The sequence below is a fragment of the Branchiostoma floridae genome, unplaced genomic scaffold, assembly GCF_000003815.2.
Source record: "Branchiostoma floridae strain S238N-H82 unplaced genomic scaffold, Bfl_VNyyK Sc7u5tJ_1567, whole genome shotgun sequence".
NCBI classification, from domain to species: domain Eukaryota; kingdom Metazoa; phylum Chordata; class Leptocardii; order Amphioxiformes; family Branchiostomatidae; genus Branchiostoma; species Branchiostoma floridae.
The window spans coordinates 178,251-197,060 of record NW_023365764.1 but is presented as its reverse complement, the minus strand read 5'-3'; the positions used below and the strand labels follow the sequence as shown (position 1 = coordinate 197,060).

Sequence of the window (18,810 nt, the reverse complement as noted above, 5' to 3'; positions counted from 1 at the left end):
CCTCGCTGCCATGAGAAGAGTCCGCTGGTATGGCCACGTCCTCCGCCTCCCTCCAGAACACCCTACGAGAGCCCTGCTAGACTTCGATCCCAAGCAGGCAGGATGGCGGCGACCACGGACCCATTGGATGGACGTTGTCACCAGAGACCTGCGCAACATCAACATCACTCCCCAGCAGGCACAGCTAGCAGCATTGAGCAGAGGGCGATGGAGAACTCTAGTGCATGCAGTCGGCTCTACGCATCGCATCATGTGCAACAGGATGAGTGAGTGAGTGAGTGAGTGCAGGGTCTCATTTTAAGACATATCGGCTTTCAGGGGGTGTTATGTTTTCGATAGCGTTTGTGTGATCTTGTGTGTGTGTGTGTGTGTGTGTGTGTGTGTGTGTGCTTGTGTGTGTGTTTGTGTGTGTGTAGTGTACCAGAATAACTACAGAATGCCCTGATGGATTGTCTTGATATCTGTTATGTGAGCATGTCTTATGAGACCTTGAAACAATTAGATTCAATAGCGGATTGCTATGGTACTACAGCGTAACGTCCAGGTTTGATATCTCGAAAACTGATTGGCAGATAGCTCATGGGGCAGTGAGCAAGTGGTGTAGGTTTAGCCCTACAAGTAGATTTGTGGACCTGCAGGAGCCAGTTTAGTTCGGACTTTGAAAGACAATAACTCAAGAACGGATAAACAGATAATCATGATTTTTAGTGTAGTGTGCAGATAGCTTAAGAGATGATTTGATAATAAATATGCCAATCAGAATCTGATTTGCATTACAAATGGGGAAAATTTATCAAATTTATAAAACCACTCCGTTGGATGATGGAGAAGTGAGTTGTTCGATATAAATTATGCAAATGAAGACCTAGGTTGCAGAATTAAGGACAAAATGCCATAAAGCCGTAGTGAAAATTTACGGTTATTTCATACTTGTGGTGTTTGGAAGTTACATCGAAGGTGACAACTGTTGAATATAGATTATGCAAATGAAAGCCTCTTTCGGTAATGATAAAAAGGTAGTACTTTGCATAAATGATCAAAAAAGCAAACTGTTGTTTGATTATGATATACTAATTATTCATCAGAATTTAGGTGACTTTATAAAAAACATAAAATTAAAAAAGAGCTTGGCGACCTCATGCCTACATGAAATATTTAGAGCTTTTGTAGATGTTATGCAAATGTTATATACATTAACATAATTTATGTATGGTGATGTGCATCATTGTTTAGCTTACACATGTCACAAGTAAAAAGCTCATCATTCATCATTAAGCCATGTTCGCCCTTTTTTGCATTTATTATGCAAATCAGTTCCTCATTTGCATGTTTGCCATCTGTTTATATTTCTTCAGCCTTGAATTGCATGTGTTACATTTTTGAAGACCTGTTATAGAAAGCAATTACATTTGTATACATTAACTTCCTCTTTATGCAAATCAAGTCGCAATTTGCATAACGTGCTTGTCATTACGTACATCTTGTCCTAATCTACCTGCATGCCGAAAATATTGGCAATCCGTCGTTCCTTTCTTCTGTTATCGTCTTTGAATTTTTTTGACAAAAGTGACCATGCAGCTCCAAAATTCAATGTTAGGGGGCTGAACTTTGCTCCACCTTGTCCTGACGTCGTAAACTACCTGCTAATAAAATGTCATGACAGTTAAGGGACAAGAGAAACATTGAAAAAACTGCTATCACTGAATATCCTCATTAATTATAATAATAATGATAATAATGGTTTATTGGGTCCATTAAAAGTACAGATTCGCAGGACTCAGAAATTGGCCCTGAATTGCTCATGTACTAACATAGATAGTTGTAACATGGACAACTTAACGAGGACATTTAAAATCGTTTACAGAAATCAAACATATTAAAATATATACAGATTTATATACAGCTTCGGTTGACCGATAAAATCGACAGATAAGGTCACAACGGCACAGTTCATGAGTTCAGTAGTCGGACGATGTGCGGAATGGTACTGTTCTTATACATCTCCGTTCTAGCATTGATAGTGCTCAGTTTGTTGTGAGATCTGGTACACCGTCCACTGGTTTCACCTCGGGTTGGTGGTAGCCACTTTCTGAATGTTCTTGATTGCATCAAGGTGGAGTCGAACTTCTTAGTAAGCTGTTCCCGTCCTTGGTGGAGTGTGGGTAGTCCTAGTAGGTCGCATGCTTCAGAGTACTTTGAATAGCTTGTACCGAGGATAACTCGACAGGCACGACGCTGAATGTTCTCTATCTTGGCTGTTTGGGTCGACGTAAGGCCAGGACTCCAGACGGGGAAGGCATACTCACGCAGCGGACGCACGTAGGTTATGTAGACAGTGACCAGGTCAGGTACGGGAAGTTTGAATCTTTTGAGATGGCGTAGGAGGAAGAGTCGTCTGCTACTCTGACTGACGATGTGGTTCACGTGGCCGTTCCATTTCAGGTCGGACTGGACTATCAACCCCAACAGCTTGACAGCGGTGACTTGCGGAAGGGGGTGACCATCAATGTACAACGTTGGGAGGGGAGGGGGAACTTTTGTAAACCATACGTGCATAACTTGGCATTTGTTTGGGTGCAGTTTCATATGGCTGTTAAGAGCCCACTGTTCCAAGGCATTGAGGTCGTGCTGCAGGAGTGAGGGTTCATGTACAAGTCTGCTTTCCACCATTGAAAGATCGTCCACGAACTTCCAGTTTTCCGATCGGGTATCGTTGGCGGCGCTGTTAATCATGGCTACGAAGATGATAGGAGCAAGGACAGTGCCCTGTGGCAAACCGCAGGTATCTCCCATACTGAATAAGAGCCCTGGTACAAGACACGTTGTCGCCTCTCAGTGAGAAAGTTGCATATCCAAGCTGCTAGTGAAGGTCTACAGCCTAACTCCAGCAGCCTTGTCATAGCGGTCGTGTGTTCAACGCGATCGAATGCCTTGGAGAAATCGGTAAGGACCATGCTGCTAACTGTGCCTCTCCGGTCCGAGGTGGAGCTGAGATGGTGTAGAATATCCACCAGGCAATGTGTTGTTGATTTCCCAGGCAGTCCGCCAAACTATTTGGGATCGATGTTGGAGATGATGTCTGACAATGTCGACTTGGCTACGAACCCTTCACAGACTTTTGCTAATATTGTAATAGCCTTTATTGCACATTATCATATAGCCAGGCGCCGCGGACCAATAATCAGAAGGCCCCGTTTGCCCCGGTGCCGGTGTTGATTCATTCTGACCAATCAGGGGAGCGATACCCACCTGCCTGGCCTGAATCTACGTGTTACGGCGTCATGCGTCAGCAGAAAGGAATGCTTTGTACAGTGTGCAGTCCATGTTACAGTTAATCCAAACATTATTACTGTTCACATTCCTTCAAATTTATTGAATATGTACAACTATAACTTAGGATTGAATAGCAACACACTTGTCCCAGCAGAAGGGAATTTGTCATTATGTCAAGCATTGGAAGTCTTGAATAAAGGATGTATGTATTATAAAGGAATTTGTTGCTTAAATGGGTCAGTTTGTGTAGGCTATATGATAATAACGTTAATGCCCCGCCTTATCCTCGGTGTATATGGTGATACAAAGGGTAGTAATGCGGGAAACATGGTTTCTAAGACTAATCTAAAACATAAATTCTAAAACTATTCTTATACTTTGTTCTGCTTCTTCTCGTTTCTTAGGTATGTTAAATATGTAGCTTGAGATGTGTTTGTATAGGTCGTTTGATAAAAGCTCATAAGAAAAATGAATTTTTCAACACTAGACATATATTCAAAGCGAGGGAACTTTCCTATAATATGGCTAAAAAGAATACTTCTATCGTTACTATATAAACTACAATCTAATAGAAAGTGAGATTCATCTTCGATCTTGTTCAGGTTACAGAACTGACAGACTCTTTGCTCCAGAGGTGTGTGGTTGTGTCTCCCTGATTCAACACGGAGTTTGTGATATTGAAGTGAGCGAGACTGGTCGGAGATCTTCCACAGTCGGGGGTTTAGTTTTGGGGATAGGAATGACGGTTGCTTCCCTCCATTCTCTAGGAACACGGCCTTCGTGCAGAGATGCATTCAGGATACACGTCAGTTGCTGGCTGAGCTCATATGCAAATTCCCTTATCAACCGCCCCGTGATGTTGTCCGGGCCGGCTGCCTTCCGCACACTTACCCTCTGTAACCTGTCGTACATCTCCCATACTTCCACCTGTGGTGGTTGTGGTGCAGGCAGGAACGCAGGCAGGTGGCTGATATCCAGAGGGGGTAATGACTGTGTTATTTAAAGCCCCGGTCACAAGAATCGTACGACGTCCTTGCGATGGCATATTACGCCTATCGCACGATGATCACAGTGGATCGCAGCTAAATCGTAAGCAAAATCAGCCATCGCAGAGCATCGCAGAGCATCGGATGATGTTCAAAATTTTTCCAGCGTCGTACGATTTTTCACTTGTGTCTCTTCTGTATAGCCGTCTGACCGTTTTTGTGCTTCTTTAAACAACAAAATGTGGACATAACTGTTGAATACCTTCCTATGATATCTTTAACTGTAAAAATAAATTAAAAAAGACCATGACAACAAGAGTATTACAAGCAAAAGTTCAAATCAAGCGTGAGTACTGGTATGGTTATCTCGGCCTGCTTGCCGGCTATACGTGTCAGGCTCTTTCGAAGATTGTATCATGATATGCTATCAACAAAAAGATGCCATCATACAAAAATCATATCATAAGCATTATATCATAGAGCCTGCCTTTATGTCTGAGTTGTCCCCATGGTTATTACGATTATGGTAAACTGACCCAAGACCGACGAGAGCTGAGATTTGATCTAATTATAAACTCACGTGCATGAAGCGATCAAACAATTGTCTGCATCACCTGTGCGGGGCGCGCTGTTCTCTGGTTGCGATTGTGGCAGTTGCGACTGATATATTTCCCTTTTCGTCAATATCGACAATATCAGGGAAAACTGAAACCATTACAACATGCTAAAAATTCATAAATCTAAAACCTCATCAGTAGACAAAAATTGCCGTAATGAAGTCTGCTTTGGGGGCAAATAAAATCTTACGACGATAGCGAAATTTTGAACGTGTTCAAAATCCATTTCAGCTCTATTTTCGTCATAGGAGGCTCCCCGATTTACTATGATTTACTTCCAATTGACGCAGATACGCTCTAATGACCTCATCGTACGATGCACTACGATCCTTGTGACCACGGCTTCATATATTTAAACCATTGCTTCCGATTCTTCCCCGACTTACGACGTACTGCGCTTATGCCGCGCATAAAACCTCCATCGCAGCCAATCGTACGATTCTTGTGACTGGGGCTTTACTCAGGTTGGCATTGATGGCGTCGGCAGTAGCTTTGTTGTTGTTTGGAGCGACTCCGTCGATACGGATAACTGGGTTAGATTTGCCAATGTTGGCCATCGTCTTTATGTCCTTGTGCCAGTTAGCTGGGTCGTGTCGTCTTAAGTTCTGTACCTTGTGTTACTTTGTACGTCATGAATTACCACAGATTCACTGCATTTCCATGGTTTTATTCTACTTATGGTTAGTACGTACAAAGCGTGTATATGCTCAATGCAGTCCAGATGGCAAAGAGAGAGAATCTCAGGTCTCAGCTTCTCTTGGTGGCTTGCTTCTGAATATGCATGATGGGCTATTCTATTACAATGGGTAGGGGTGTTAGCTCTATTCTTACTCTGTGTAACATCCCCTTTTCTTTACAAAATATGTTAGTTCCTTTCTCTTGAACTTTCATGCATTATCTTTAGCTGGCATGCATTATCTTTAAACTTGAAATCTATCAGAGTCCAGTGTCCATATTCGTTGTCCATTCACAGTCCATGATCATAGTTTTGTTTCCAGTTCATTTTACAAGTCCATACGGTCTGGCGCTTTTACAGTTCGGCCTGACCGTGTGACATACGGCGTTGGTTCAGTCGTAGTTGTCGTTGTTTCTGCTGTCGACTCTGGTGTTGCAGTTGCTGGAGCTGTTGTTGTCTCATCTACATCTGTTGATGGTTTCTGTTCTTCTGTTGTGTCGCGTATGTGCTTTCGGTTTCTCCTGTACTTGGCTCCGTCGACTTCTACTTCGTACGACTTTGGTGCTACACGTTGCACACACGTGCCATATTTCCACTGTGCTGCTTTCTGTGGTGTTAACTCTACACGCACTTGTTGTCCTGGTTGTATTGGTGGAAGACTTCTCGTGCCTTTGTCGTAATACCTCTTCGCTCTGGCCTTTCTCTTGTTGATGTTATTGTGGACGTTCGGTACTACCTTTGGCTCTAGTGCTTGTGTGTTGATTGGCACTTGCGTTCGCGTCCTTCTTGACATTAGTCGTTGCGTAGGACTGCTGCCTTGTCCTTGGGTTGGAGTGTTCCTCCATGCCAAGATGGAGACCCAGGGGTCCTGTCCATCTGCTGCTGCTTTCTTAAGCAGGTTCTTGGCAATCTTTACTGCCGATTCTGCTTTGCCGTTGGCTTGACTGTGATACGGTGATGTTGTCACATGTCGAAAGTTCCACGTCTTTGCGAATTGCTTGAACTCCTCTGATGCAAACTGGGGTCCGTTGTCGGTGACAACTTCCATGGGTATTCCATGTCTGCTGAAGTTCTGCTTGGTCTTGTGTATCACATTCTTGGCTGTGGTATTCTGGTGAAGCTCGTCTATCTCCCAGTAGTCGGAGTAGTTATCTACTGTGATCAGATAGTGTCGGTTTTCCAATGTCATCAGATCCATCGACACTCTGCTCCATGGCGTTGTTGGAGTTGGATGTGGCATGAGCGGTTCCCTCTGCTGCTTCGGCTGATAGGTTTTGCAGATGTCACATCGTCCGATTCTTTCTCGCAGTTGTGCACTCATCCCAGGCCAGAATATGGTTTCTCTGGCTCGTCTGATACATGCTTCTGCTCCTTGGTGGCTGGCATGTGTCTTCTGTATCATCTCTTCTCGCAGCTCTGCTGGGACGACTATCGCTTGTCCCTTGTATACAATGCCATCGTGCATGCTGACTTCGTCCCTGAATGTCCAATAGTCACGGACTTCTTTCTTAAGCTGCGTCTTGTTTTCTGGCCATCCTTTCTTTATTGTCTTCATCAATTCTCTCATGACTTCATCTTGCTGAGTGTGTCGACGTACCCTGTCTATCGTCATATCGGACACTTGGATGTACTCAGCGGGTGTTACTTGTTCGATTTCTTGATCCTCTTTCTTTGCTTCCTGGATCTTGAGTATGCATCTCCCTGTATGGTCACCTCTTCCTCTACGTCGTAGTATTGTAGTACTGGCTGTGCTGTCACCAGCTTCTTGACCTCTTTCACTGCTTGGTCATGTGTTTCAAGCCATACCCAGACTGCGTCTTTGTCTGTTAGCCGTCTCAGTGGTTCGCACACATCAGACAGGTGTGGCAAGAACTTAGCGAGGTAATTGACCATTCCGAGGAACCTCTGTAGAGATCGGAGATCATCTGGCGTCTTCATCTCTGTGATAGCCTTGACCTTTTCTGGGTCTGGTTTCAGGCCATCTGCCGTTAGTAGTTGTCCCATGTATGGCACTTGCTTTAACTTGAGCCTCAATTTTCGCTTGTTTAGTTTCAGATTCTTCTCTCGTGCGCGTTTGAGCAGGTTACGCAGATTTTCATCGTGGTCTCTGTCAGCTTCTTCTTCAGTTTCACCACATCCGAAGACCAGTATGTCATCAGCGATGACGTCAACTCCCTGTAGACCTTCCAGTACCTCGTGCTGTCTTCTTTGGTATTCTTCAGGAGCGGTGGAAATCCCAAAGGGCATGCGACACCACCGGAATCGGCCGAACGGCGTCCAAAATGTGGTTAGATAGCTGCTCTCCTCATCTAACTTGACCTGCCAAAATCCGTCTTTGGCATCTAGCACTGAGAACACTTTGGCCTTGGCAAGCCTTGGTAGGACTTCATCAAGGGTGGGGATCTGGTACTTCGGTCGGTGTAGTGCCATGTTTAGATCCTTGGGGTCTAGGCATATTCTCATCTTGCCTGGTTTCTTTACGACAACCATACTTGAGATCCACTCCGTCGGTTTCGTGACTCTGGCAATCACTTGTTTCTTCTCTAGTTCGTCGATTTTCTTCTTCAGTTCCGCTTTCAAAGGAACAGGTACCCGTCGTGGTAGATGCTGTACTGGTTTTGCTTCTTTGTCAATCTCAATGTGATATTCTCCTGGGAGGCATCCCAATCCTTCAAAGACGTCTGCGTACTCCTCAACTATCTGTTCTGTCTTGCTGTTGTTGACTTGGTTGACCGTGTTTAGGGTGATCAGTCCTAATTTGGTACATGTTTCAGCTGACAGTAGAGGATTCTGACGTGTCTTGACAATCTGGAATTCCAGATCTATGATACTGTCTTGATGTCTCGTCTTCAAGATGCCTTGCCCTACTGGCTTAAGGATAGAACCATCATATAGCTTCAATCTGGCTTTACTTGGTTTCATCTTGTGCCCGAACTTCCGGAAGTCATCTTCGCTAATCACATTGCATGTAGCTCCTGTGTCAATCTGACAGCTTAGAGATTTTCCATCACTCATCTTCAGGTCTATGTACCATTTCTTGTTATTGCTTGACACAGAGCCTACAGTGTACACTTCTTCGTCATCTTCTGCCACGTTGTCTTGTACCATGTTTATCTTCTTGCTGGATGCTTTGCAAACCCGGGCGAAGTGGTTGGGCCTATCGCACTTCGCGCATTTCTTTCCAAATGCTGGGCATTTACCCTTGTCTCTAGCATGGGCTCTTCCACAGTAACTGCAGTTGTTAACTTGTGGTTGCATCCTTCTGTGTGGCTGCTGGAACTTTGTCTTTGCTTTGCCTTGACTTGGATTTGGCTTTGTCTTGGCATAATGCACTGTCTCTGCAGTCTGCATTGCCTTGATCTGTTTGTTTGTTGTCTCACTTGTCTTGCACTCTTCTAGTGCTGCTTGCAATGTGAGGTTTTTCTGCTTTAACAGTCGCATTCTCACCTTGTTATCGCAGATTCCGAGCACGATTCTATCGCGCAGCATCTCCTCTTTCAGAGCGCCATACTCACATGTAGACACTAGTTTCCTCAAGCGAGCCACGTACACTTCAATACTTTCCCCTGGTGCTTGTTCACAGGTATTGAACTTGTATCTCTCGTATACAGTGTTCTTCAGAGGCTTGAAGTGCTTATCTAAGGCGTCTATAATCTTATCTGGGTCTTGCCTGGAGTCTGCATCTGGCTGACCAGGGTCTGCTGGAATATCTAAGTTCCTTAGAATGTCCAGGCAATCTCTACCAATTACGGTCTTCAGTGTTGCTACTCGGATTTCCTTTGGTTTCTTGTTCTTCTCTGTAGCAATCTCATAGCTGGCCCATTCATCTTTGAAAATTTCCCAATTTTCTGATACATCTCCTGTCAGTTCTACAGGTTTGGGCACCGGTAATAGACGACTATCTGCCATGTTTACTTCAACAAATGTCCTTTGCCTGACCTGCCGCCTGTGCTTGTTTTGATGCTGTCACTTGCCGGCACGGTAACTAGACATTGACGTATGCTTGTTCCTGGCACCTCTGACCTTAGATCATGCTCTTTAGCAGAGTTCCTACCTGTCAACTTTCCAGACGGTAAGGAATTTGTCCTTGGAACTAGGACACGCTAAGACAATGGAGCCGTTATGCCTGCGCACATGCCTGGCTCAGACTGTCTAGAAATTCTTCACAATTTCACAATGGAAATTCTTCACAATTCTTCACATTCAAGTTCTCTGGAGCTCTTTAGACTAGCATTCTTTGGATGCTATCTTTGAAGAAAGACATTAGACTTAGCTGCCTCCTTAGCAGTCGACTTTGGCTCTCTCTGTCCTTCCGTCTTGACTTGAGACTGTCTTCTTCTGTCTTCTTCTTCTGTCTTCTGCTCCTTTTCGGGTCCGTTTCGCCTTCTCAGTTCTCCTGAACTTGCTGAAGGGCACTTCTGACACCATGTTACTTTGTACGTCATGAATTACCACAGATTCACTGCATTTCCATGGTTTTATTCTACTTATGGTTAGTACGTACAAAGCGTGTATATGCTCAATGCAGTCCAGATGGCAAAGAGAGAGAATCTCAGGTCTCAGCTTCTCTTGGTGGCTTGCTTCTGAATATGCATGATGGGCTATTCTATTACAATGGGTAGGGGTGTTAGCTCTATTCTTACTCTGTGTAACACCTTGCTACTGTAGAAGTTCTGTCTCGCATGTTTGATTTTTGCTTGTAGTTTGTTGCGTAGATTTTTCCATTCCGACTTCTTTCCGTTGTGGAGAGCTTTTTGACGTAGGGTTATGAGACTCTTTATCTCGGGAGTCATCCACGGTTTGCATTATTGTGAACTCTGATACAGCGGGTTGGGAAGTGTTCAGAGATTTTCTGATGAAGTGTGTTGTACATCGCTGTTGTCATGACTTGGCTTCCCTTCTCTTGTGTGATCTCGGGCCAGTCATACGATGTGATCCAGGCACCAAAAGAGCGCACTTTTGAAGCTGGCATTGGTCCTTCAAAGGATTCCTTTGATATGCTGGGAGCATAAATCGTGAATCCTAGGGGATTCACGCACAGACCGACGGGAAGGTTTTACTTCGATCCCACAAAATGGCGGCGCCCCTGAATTTACGTGAGTCCAGCCGGGGGACCGAAAATGAAATTATAAGGTCATCGATGGAAATTTCCGGAACAAGTTTTTGTTGGCAGTTACAACTAAGTTCTCATCACGGTGGTACGGTTGCTATGCTTTTGTCCGCGTTGCCAGGGGAATTTGCCCCGCCCAAGGCACGGCGGAGTGCCGGCGGCGACCCTGTATTCATGTCTACACACTGATACACATTGCTAAATATTTCTCAAAATAACGCATGTATGGTGGTCAGGTCAAGAGGCAGCAAAAATCACTTACAGAGAGGATACGTTGACTTTTCAAATTCATACAAGTATAAAAGTGACACGCTGCTTTCAAAATACCCTATTAAATCAGACGAACGTAAGAAAGGTTACACTCGGGGATCGAACTTTGAACTTTGCTACTTTTCCTCCTGGAATATTTTTTCTAATTTACGTACTAAACAGTTGTTGAAGTTGTAGTCAATGTTTATAGCGATACTAGTATTTTTAGTTACATTCCTCTTTAATTTCGCCGATGTCTGTGAAATTTAAGACTATTCTCCAAATTTTGGGTCACATTTCCTCACATTTTCCTTCCGTATTTCCCGTGAGCCTGATTGGAGCGAACAGACGACGTCATCAAAATGGCAGCAAAGTTTCGCTCTCCAGACTCATGTTGTTTTCGTCAAAATATTCCCTGAAGATCAAAAGATGTAGGCCAAAATATGAAGCTTGTGCTCTATTCGGACAGTGCACATGGCTGAACGAGTTTGTTTGTAATGAGCTGTGCCGTCCTCCATCAAAGCAGACAAGAAAAACAAGGTGCAAATGAGTGTGAACAAGGAGCTTATATTGAGATATATAAGCTCCTTGGTGTGAAATACTTCTATTGTATTCACTAAGCGACCCAAGCCAGATATTATATAAATTGCCCGCGATTTTTGACTGAAAGAATTCGACGGTAAATTTCTTATTCAATCCTCCGAAACGAGATTCAGAAGCTGCTGTAGTTTTCAAGTTTCTTGAATATTGGCACCCCCTTCCAGCTTGTACAGTCATTGGGCGTTATATAATCTCAGGAAAATTGACGAAAACTTGTTGTGTTGGCACGAGTAATTGCAACATAATCGATCGCTTCACGGCCTGGAGAATTTGTACAGATAGACACGTTGCAAACTGTTTGAATAACACGTCTGGGCCGTACCTCTCGGGATTAGAAAAGGTACATGCATGTCGGTAAAATAGGTAACAGGTCAACTCGTCCCAACTATGTAAAATAATGTGAGAAACGGGAAAATGGCGTCGGTTGTAAGACAAAGGATCCCGGTCTGCTGTCTTACAACAACAACACTCTTTTTAACCCCTCCGTCACCAACTTTGATTTAACTTCTATGGGATTTAGTAAAATTCAAATCTTTCCTGTAATGACGTACCATTTTAAGCAAAGGACTCCAGAAGTTTACCACGTAAGCCGTATATGATACCAAGGAGGTTAAAAAATCCTTGATGATACATTCGGCACATTTATGCAAACACTGGCGTCGGTTTGTAAACAAACTGGTGGGCCGACCGGTCTAATCCAGCGCCCCCGTCAAATCAGTCCCCTTTCTTCCCCAGACTTTGATTTACACTGTGTGCTTTATTACACGTTGCATTTTCACTTATAGAGATGTTATTTTTTTATTTAAATTTTCCTATCAATGACGCAAGAACTGTATGAAGGTTATCATGCATGTCGAACGCAAGCCGATACACATCCGGCACATTTAACATCGGCTTGTGCTCTGTTAACGCTCGTATTGAATCACGAATGAGTTCATTATAGAAATACATGGGTAAGGAGTTACAAATGTATTAGAAAGAATGCGTTATTGAATCGGAAAGCGAAGGTTAATTTTCCGAGGCGTTGATATTGATAGAACAAGACAGGGCCAGAGTTACGCCGGTAATCAAGGGCGCACATATCTAACAAGCCAAAGGAGTGTTGCTTCCATGGATATGTTTTGAAAACAAAATATATTCAAATAGTTGACTTCATCGACAAACTATCCGCACTCTGTCGGTTAATTTTGTGTGTGTATCAGGTGCAGATCATAATGTACGTAGGGAACATCACATCACTAAAGGGATTAGCTCTCCCCATTTTTGTCTAGCTCTAGTTTCTGATAATTTACTTTCTGTAATAATGACATTTTTCAAGTTTTTGTAAAACAATATAAACAATTTGTGTTACTAAAACAATGTCTTATCTTTGTATAATACCCACGATTTGAATATAGTGCACAAGGCTTATTGTTAATATATGATTACCGGCTTTTGACATATGTACGTTTCTTGGAAAACCAATGATACAAGTTTCAAAATTACTAATGTTGCTATTCATCTTTATCACATATAAGAATCTCTCAACTCTTTCCCAAAAGTTATCCAACCTGGTGTAACTCAAGAACATGTGTTCCTCGTTCTCTATTATCTTACAAATGTTGCAAAGAGGGGAATCTATTATTTTCCAGTTATAAAGATTGTTGTTACATGGTAAAAATCTATATAGTAATTTGTACATGAAATTTGACATTTTTTTTCTGTTGTGAAGTAAATTGTTCTATCAATCCAAGGAATTTGAAAGATTTGAGGATTTTTATGGAAGTTGGCTGCCCATGATTTTAAACTATTTATTGTTGATTTTATTAAGGATTAGTTTCTTGTACAGCATAAACCTTCGTGTAATATTTATAATCAAAATCTTTTGTTTTTTCTTTCGTAGATTAATATTGTATGTTTTAGTAGTACCATCCAACTTTTGGAAATTGCGTTTTTTACTTTGTACATTTCGACTAAAAACTTTCTTATCACTTAATTTTTCGAGTATGTTATTCTCGTTTATACAATGATTTTCATCCAACATGTCTCTTACATATATAATTCCTGAATTTATCCAATTCTTAAAATACAAAGTTGTGCTCCTTTTCTTGCTCCTATAATTAATGACATAACTAGATCCTTAAATAATGTGATTTTTAACTTCCTCTGGAGTAAGTGGTTCAGGTACATTCCCCCCTCTAGCCTTGTGCCAGCTTAATATTACTTGTCTATAGTATAGTGGTATATGTTTCATACACGGAGAGTCTGTGAACAACATAATTGGAGAAGCTGTTGATGAATATTCATTGATTTATACTTGTAGCTGATTAGCGGTTGTGGGAATGATGGCCGAGTTCGAAAAAGGTTTACCTTGCATTTTTCATCGTTCCTGCATGAGGCTGTGTATGTATGTGTGTTTGTATGTGTACAACATGATTCGAGAAGCTGTGGATGATTAACGTTCTACGTGATATTTGGTGGACGGTAAGGGGTCACAAAGATGAACTTTTTTCATCTATGTCACTTTTGGATTTATCTGTATAAAATATGTAGGTTGAAAATGTACTTGGGCGTAGGATAAGAAGCCATTTTATTCTTTAAATCACCATTATTTTCCAGATCCAACGTTGCCCACGAATGTCGGCAGTGGGACTGAGAGCAAGGAACTGATCATCAGAGGAGACCAATCCAACCAGGGAGAGATTGATAAACTGAAGAAGGAGAATTTCAATTTGAAGGAAGAGAACAAGCTTCTGCTGGATGGCTGTGAGTGGCTAGCATCATTGCTGTCTTTCACCTGGAAGGAGAAAAGTAGGTATACTTCATAGCACAGAAGGAACATATAATATTCTTGAAGAAATTAGTTAGCATTTTGCTTAGATTGTTAAAACTGGCAAGACCTAAATTTCAGCAGTATCCATCACACCGTAGAAGAAAATAACTCCCATACAAGGAAATTCACCTTTAATCACATTAAGCATACGAATGCATGGAAGTACGTGGATGTTGTCCAATTTGTTTATGCTAATGCTGTTCGAAGTGCTTAATTAGACTCGCTAAATGAGTTTGGCGTAATGTCTTCAGAAGTAACTAGTGATAATGTCACGGGAGCTCATGAAGTTAGTAAATGATCCTTCCTTGCACTATTTCATTTTTGCAATCGGAGTTTCTGAGCCATCAGCATATTTAATTTGGACCTTGATATAACTCCTAGCTTTGGCATGAGTTCGTTCGCTTATGATTGTTTGCAAACACAAACGCAAAAGTTGGATAAAACAGTCCACTTTTTCATTATAACAAAATGACAAACTTAAAAATATGCAAGAATATTACTTGTAGAAGCTAATGGCTGAACAATTTACACGAAGTACCTAATCTATCATTTTTTATCGGATCCCATCAAACTGCATTAAAGATTCATTTCCCCTTGCCATGCCCTTTTCCATATCATACATTGTGTGGAGGGTACGGCACTCTGTTTCTAACCTTATTCATCACCATGCTATGAATTCTCAGGCCACCGTCAAAATGTCACTGATGAGAAAAGACTATCCAAGGCTGTGGCAAAAGCAATAGAAGTTGAAGTGCTACGGGAAGAGACGACAAAGATTTACAGCGAGTCCAATACAATGCCAGAGATGGAGGGCGATTCCCCTCTTATATGGCTGTCTTTCCCCCGGAAGAAGAAAAGTAGGTCTTCCTACTTCATATAACGAAGAGAGCACATATGATATGATATCATTAACAATATAGTAAAGAAGTATTTTGTTTAAATGCTTGTTGAAATTGGTAAGACTTGAATTCCAATAGTATCCAAGGCAATATACTAGGAAATAACTCATACACATAAGTTTACCTCATCCCGCCACTAAACACAGTTTGCAGGAAAGTATGGGGGTGTTTTCTAGATCTGGTTCCACTTGTGACTACTAATGCCATGCGAAGTTCTTACTAATAGTTACACCCAAGTGCTTTCGTCACAATGTCTTCCTCTGGTCATGTCATGAGATTCGTTATTAAGTGAAGACAATGAGAAATTTATCAAATCACGCAATGCTTAGATTTGAAAGATTTATCATCTTTGGAGTAGAGGAGTTGGCTGCATAAGTATCTATATCACTAAACCATAACAACCTCGAAAGACAACATATGCATAGTTGCACAACCTCATGGACATAAACATTTCCATATGCATTGTGTGGTGGGTACGGCACTCTGTTTCTAACCACATCTAATCACCATGTTATGAATTCTCAGGCTCCATGCAAAATGTCAGTGATGAGACAAAACCATCCAAGACTGTCACGAAAACAACAGAAGACGGGGTGTCATGGGAAGAGACAACAGAGATGTACAGTCAGTCCAATACAAAGTCAAGGAAGCGAGGGCATAGTCCCTCGGGAGCACTACCATCTTCCCCCAAACGCCAAAAGATATCAGTCCAACCATCAGTCAAACGACCTACATTCCACCCGAATGTCCATGGAAGTAACGTTGTCATTGAAAATGGAGGTTCGACTGCTCGAAGTGTGTATATTGCCAGTAATAGTATCTGTTGTAGTCAGGAGCCAATAGAGATTGATGAAAAAGTCAATCTAATGATCACAAAGTGTAGGAGGTTTAAAGGCTCAATGAGGTTTGGATTCACTTCAAGAAACCCGGACTCGTTGAAAGAGCTGTTGTCACATCCCTACGCTAACATGGCCTTCAATGATAGGGTTTGGATTAAACCGTTACCTGATATATACGGAAAGCAGGGAAACATTGTGACATACTCCGTTAATAAGGAGGGACTCGTACACTTCAGTATTTCCGGAGGAGACAATCTGCTTTTACTTGACAACGTGGATGTCTCGAGCTCCGGTCAACTTTGGGCAGTCGTAGATTTATACGGGAGCACCGAGGCAGTGGAACTTCAAGGTACATTATTACACTTTTTGACTATTGCATGTTATCAAGTACATTTCATTATATGATGCAAACTATCAGAAGACTTGATATTTGTCTTATGTGTCTTGTCTTGTATAGTTAACATCTCACGCCATGACTTTGATGTAGAATTAGACCTACTATACAGTAACTGCATTGAATTATACTTGTACAGCTGACCAAGCCTGCGGTGCTATCGACAGAAATACGATTTGTGAAGGAGATCTGGTCAGGCTCAACGACGATCTGGACTCGAAGACTTTGCACTACCTTCAAGAAGAGCATGGTGGAGTTTTTCCAGATATGGAAAAGGTTGGTACAAAGGGATGTATTGAAGGGATCTATTCTGAATCTCCACCTCTATTCTGATTAACATTTGTAACTACGTTTCAACATATTCACGACAATGTCTCACATTGGAAGCGTTGGTACACAACGCGAATGCAAGCTGAGGCTAATTCCCCTTATTTTTCTGGTAAATAAGCCAGCTACGCGGACCGTAAGAACGTAAAAGATACTCCCGAATAGACCTTTACTATGGATCTAGATTCGCAGGACCGTCAACAAACGTCAGAAGTATATTTTCGAGCGAAACACCGAACGCCTTCTAGCGCGTTCTTTGGAAAACCGAAATTGCGGAGAAAGCGACTGTTGGAAATGCACATATTTCAACACTATCTAATGACATAGCTAACAAAACAAAAAAAAAGGAAAGTGTATATTCGCACGAAATCTGACGAGCCGGCTATCAAGAATGACCTTGAGGACTATGCAACAAACTTTAACATGAGAACAAAACATGTTAGTGACACAGAAATGTGATGACTTCAAAGGCAAAATGAAGCACACAATGAACAAGAACGTCCCTAGTAAAATGACATCAATCAGATACAACCTGCTCTGGATTAACAGAAGGCACCGTCGGAAGAAACGATGTCTTTACAATAAAGCCAAGAGATAGAACAGGACAAGAGGAAGACTGGAACAAATGCAAAAAAGTAAAAAAAAGGAGTTCGGAAAAGCATAAGATCTGGTCATACATTAAAGGCCTGAGGAGAGACCTTGTCGGGGTAGCCACTCTAAAGGTGGGGAGTACCATTATTAGGGACAGTGAGAAAAAACAGAGGCACTCAGTTCACAGTTCAAAAGTGTGTTCACAGAAGAAGACACCACTGACATGTCATCCCTCGGGCACCCCGGCACCCCTCCTATGGAACATATAGAAATTTCTACTTATGGTGTTGACAAAAATGTTGCAATCCCTCCGAAGCATCCGGGCCAGACCAAATACCTCATTGGTTCCTCAAAATGACAGCCAGTGAAATCGCACCTGTTTTTATCAACATTTTCCGAAAATCGCTTGACACAGGAGAAATCCACAAAGACTGGAGAGATGCAAATATATGCGCCATTTTCGAAAAGGGAGATAGAGCGGTCCCTAGTTACTACAGACCTGTACTGGAACACAGTATCCATAGCCATGTCATGAAGCACTTAGAAGGCCACAATGTACTAACGGAATACCAGCATTCAGAGCAATCACAGGATTCAGAGCAAAGCGATCCACAGAAACACAGCTTATTTTAACAGTTCACAACATAGCTGGGTCACTGAACAATAAAAGACAGGTGGATCTTGCAATACTTGATTTCACTAAAGCCTTCGATAATGTCCCACATAGCAGACTCACATTAAAACTGGGGTTCTATGGAATTTATGGTACTACACTTAACTGGCTGAAGGCTTTCCTGACGAATAGAGAGCTAACGGTAGTGGTGGAAGGGAAGGCCTCAGCTCCAGTTAAAGTAGCATCGGGAGTTCCGCGAGGGACTGTCCTGGGACCATTGCTCTTCCTCTTGTACATAAACGACTTGCCAGACCAGCTCGATTCAAATGTGAGGTCATTTGCCGATGATTGTCTGTTATATATAGAGGTATTCACAAAGAATGACTCACAACTTCTTCAGAAAGATCTAAACACCCTGGAAGAATGGCAAAGGAAATGGCTAATGCAGTTCAATCCTGATAATTTAATTGCTATAACATGCACATAACGAACAAACGAGCACCAAATGTGTCCCCTTAAAATTTTTGTTGTCAGACATTAGAAACAACAAAAATCCACCCATACCTGGGTGTTACATTAGCAACTGGACTGAATGGGATGTCCATGTTAACAAATAACAACCAATGCTAAACAGACATTGGGAGTAATCAAACGCAACTTGTGGGCATGCCCAACCAGGGTAAAATCCCTTGCATACACGTCACTGGTAAGACCTAACCTTGAATATGCCGCTACAGTATGGGATCCGTATACAAAGAAAGACAAAGATAAACTTGAATGGGTACAGAACCAAGCTGCCCGAATCTGCACAAACAACTATAACA

At 42.2% G+C, this 18,810-nt stretch overlaps 2 protein-coding genes across 2 annotated transcripts in view; one reads left to right on the top strand and one right to left on the bottom strand.

Annotated features, from left to right (window-relative positions):
* Positions 1-3,930: 3,930 nt before the first annotated feature.
* Positions 3,931-7,164, bottom strand: LOC118408307 (uncharacterized protein K02A2.6-like). The gene is made up of 2 exons (XM_035808998.1): positions 5,924-7,164; positions 3,931-4,240 (listed from the first exon to the last, which is right to left on the bottom strand). Exons 1-2 carry the CDS (start codon positions 7,162-7,164, stop codon positions 3,931-3,933), a joined length of 1,551 nt encoding a protein of 516 aa, XP_035664891.1.
* Positions 7,165-13,835: 6,671 nt separating this feature from the next.
* Positions 13,836-18,810, top strand: part of LOC118408306 — a 44,855-nt gene continuing 39,880 nt past the window's right edge. The window contains exons 1-5 of the mRNA XM_035808997.1: positions 13,836-13,854; positions 14,110-14,256; positions 15,007-15,180; positions 15,748-16,410; positions 16,595-16,731. Coding sequence (XP_035664890.1) covers positions 13,836-13,854; positions 14,110-14,256; positions 15,007-15,180; positions 15,748-16,410; positions 16,595-16,731 — 1,140 coding nt within the window. The remainder of the gene's footprint in view (positions 13,855-14,109; positions 14,257-15,006; positions 15,181-15,747; positions 16,411-16,594; positions 16,732-18,810) is intronic.

Excerpts from the sequence above, each read along its gene's own strand:
- LOC118408307 (XM_035808998.1), bottom strand. The coding sequence starts at position 7,164 with ATGACGATAGACAGGGTACGTCGACACACTCAGCAAGATGAAGTCATG. Across the intron at positions 4,241-5,923 it reads CCAACGCCGTATGTCACACG|CCACCTGCCTGCGTTCCTGC; the intron begins GTCAGGCCGAAC and ends TCTGGATATCAG.